At 35.0% G+C, this 3519-nt stretch overlaps 1 protein-coding gene across 1 annotated transcript; it reads left to right on the forward strand.

The window, feature by feature from the left end:
* LOC100644305 (larval cuticle protein LCP-17-like) lies at positions 1-1497 on the forward strand. The gene is made up of 2 exons (XM_003399975.4): positions 1-135; positions 1024-1497. Exons 1-2 carry the CDS (start codon positions 124-126, stop codon positions 1396-1398), a joined length of 387 nt encoding a protein of 128 aa, XP_003400023.1. The 5' UTR covers positions 1-123; the 3' UTR covers positions 1399-1497.
* The last annotated feature ends 2022 nt before the right edge of the window (positions 1498-3519 follow it).

Below are 3519 nucleotides of genomic sequence, written 5' to 3' on the forward strand. Positions count from 1 at the left end.
ATTCGGCGAAAGCGATGTCCAAAGTTTCGTATAAAAGGGCATTCGTGTTACACAGAAACCACATTCGAAATCTCAATCTCTTCCATTGGATTCGCATCTGGTAACAACCAGCTATCTTTCAAAATGAAATTTCTCGTGAGTCTTCTTTTTCACATTTTTCTGACTGTATTAACTTTATTGCCTTTATTTTTATTCTATCAATTATTAAAACTTCTTACATTTGTATAACTTTAGAAACACGCTATATTCTTCGTTGCATTTTCTATGAAAATGATTTCACAAACAAAATAATAAATATTATAGAATATGTAATATGTCTATATGCAATAGGATGTATATTTTATATAAATAAATTTATATTAAACACTATCGAAAAATACAAAAGTATATATGATAGTAAGTTTTGCGAAATTGATATTTTCTCTCTACACATATTTTGGGAATTAAAAAATTTACGATATTAAAACGTCGAAGTTAACGATTCCAATATAATAATTAAATATTCAACACATTTTGTAAAAAACTATACTATTAACTCAAGCTTTACAATACATAAATCTTATATATATAACTATACTTTATACATTACCTGCTCTTTATTCGAAATATTTATATTTTACTTCCTCAATTTCTGGCTTTTAGCAAATGTCAAGCGTCTTTGTTCAAGCCTTTACGGTGTTCTTGTTGTTTAGCCCTATCATCATCCAGAGTTATTCATCTTATTAAAATCGTTTTACAATGTTTATTATCACAGAACGATTCGCTATAAACGCTTAAACATTGTTAACTTTTCTTTGCCCCATTTTAAATATTAAATAATTTATGCATAATTTAATTTAAAAATACAGTAAATAGTTAACGTAAATGTATAGATGATTTTTTCTATTAAATCTGATGTAAATATCCATCTAAATATGTATTAATATCTAAGTACATAATATAATATTGTATCTACAAATTCATGAGAATAATATTATGTTTATAATTGGCATATTAATAAAAGGCATGAAACTTTTGTTTTAGGTAGTGATCTCTGTTGCTATGTTGGCTATGGCTTCGGCTGATGTGTCTGAGCATCAACCAGTTATCGTCAAACAATCTCAAGATATTTCGCCTGACGGATCTTACTCTTATTCCTACGAAACAGATAATGGAATTTCTCACTCTGAAAGTGGAAATCCAGTGGTGACAGATGTAAGGAGCGCACCCGTTGTTGTTACCCAAGGACAGTATCAATATACATCCCCTGATGGTACACCAATTAAGGTGACATACGTTGCCGATCATAACGGATTCCAACCACAGGGCGAACATATTCCAGTTGTTTCTCCGTTGATTCAAAGGGCTCTTGAATACATCAGATCGCATCCACCACAATCCGACCAGCCTAATCTATAAATTCACGTTTCGCTTCCTTTAACAATTTCCTCCACGTCGCCAAATGAGATTACATTTTGTACATAACAAGTGCACGATAATAAACATTTATTAAAAATTCTTATGATAAACACATTACTCCTTATCGTTCTTTGCTTTAAATATACATACATATAACAAGAATTACGTGTATAACGTACATATAACTAGAACACGTATACAATTTTAAATTAAAATGGAGAAAAACTTGATAACACGAGTATGAGATTGTTACACGTAACATACCTCTGCATAATTAGGCTCCAAATGAAATTAGCCGTCATTGTGCTAGAACAACTTGCTAACGTAGAATGAATAATAAAAAAAGTATCTTGAATTTGAAATTCCTGTAGATAAAATACTTTTCCAACAATTACGTTTCACGTTCATGCGTTACCTGTGTATTCTATATTTATAAAAGTTCATTTTTATCTATTCATACGTCATCGTTATAAAACGAAAAATAGATTTTAGAAAACTCAACAGATCTAGTATAACTTCCTTCTTTTTCTATATCATTCTTAATCGTTTCATTATAAAGTAGATATTACTGTAGTTGCATAACGTCAAACGCTTGCTATATTTTAAAGCTTAAAATTCCGACAATTGCCTCACTACTATTGTCTGACTACTGTTCACTGTGCCGTGTATGTATCAAAAGTAAAAGCGACAAGTAGACAATCCCAATGAAACAGAATAGGTAGAGTGTAATAAGATACTGTAATGCGTAATTACATATTACATATTTCTTTAGTTTAGTTCAAAATTGTTGGAAAACTCTCGCCAATGACGACGCGCAAGAAGTAACGTAGCACTTCTGCTGCGCGGTGTCCTTGCCCTCGCCGCAGTGATGGCAGAGTCCCGTCACCTGCGTCATCCGAAAGGTGAGCAGATCCCCTATCAGTTCTCCCAGCTCAGAAGTATCGTCTCCACCACTCGGTGGTCCACTGCTCCCAGGCCTGCCGGACGTCCTGGACCGCCCGCCTGGCAGGATCAACTCCCGATCCTGGACCCCTCAGGCGCTCGTAGACCCGAGTACCAGAGTCTGAAGCTCGAACGGGAGCAACGCCGCCAGGTCAGTTGCCGCTGCATAGGACACCGTCCGGTATCCCTTCGTATCCCCGTATTGTGCACGCTTCTCAGCAAAAGGAAACTGCGACGGCTCGCCACCAGATCACCAGTTCACACGGGGTCATCGTACGACGGGACCGGACGACACTCCCGTTCCAAGCTCAAAACGCGGCGCGAACGTTCATCGATTGTTATTCATCGCCTCCACTCAGTCCAGACCCAGGGCCACGTTAGAGGAGGCCATCCTGGTCGCATCGTAGAGTTCCCTCTTCGAGACCGCTCTACAACTAGCAAGGGAACGTCCTCAACCCGATAATTCAGAAAATTATGAAACTTCAGAGATATGTATAACGCGATTTCGTTTGCCACCCAAATCCTTTCCAAGGGAGTAAAATTGACAGCTGCAAATTCAACTATTTAGTAGGAAATAGAACTAACTAGTAGTAGATAGAAAAAGAGTTTCAAGGCAAAAGTTATTTCCTTTTAACGAGGACTGTTGGTTGGCAAAGGATTTATTAAACGTTTATATAATTAGAACAAAAATTTATGAACTAAAATATAAATAATCTTTTTTAATTCATTCTTTCGCGTGAAACCTTAACCGATGGTTTAAATAATTATGAAACGACATACTTCTTTTTAACACAAATACAGGCTTTGTCGTATCGATGAATTATGTTCCTCGGAAATCGAAAAACTTTTGAATCTTGTGTATTATATAAATATTTCTTTTTATAACTTTTTCTAATTATGTAACGAATTCATAAATCTTTTATCAAATTACAGTCTTAATTAAGAGATGTAACTTTTGCCTCAAAACCTTCTCTCTCTCTCTCTCTCTCTCTCTCTCTCTCTCTCTCATATTTTGCGCTTTATAACAAAATCGAAAAATAGCTAAAGTTTCAGAGACCAATTTTACTCTCTTAGAGGGAATTTGAGCAACAAACGAAATCGCGTTATATATTCGTATTTATATATGTTTTACACGTCTCCAAGATTTCATAATTTTCTAAATTTTCTAAATTTAAGTTC

Source organism: Bombus terrestris, chromosome 13 (genome assembly GCF_910591885.1).
Source record: "Bombus terrestris chromosome 13, iyBomTerr1.2, whole genome shotgun sequence".
Lineage (NCBI taxonomy): Eukaryota > Metazoa > Arthropoda > Insecta > Hymenoptera > Apidae > Bombus > Bombus terrestris.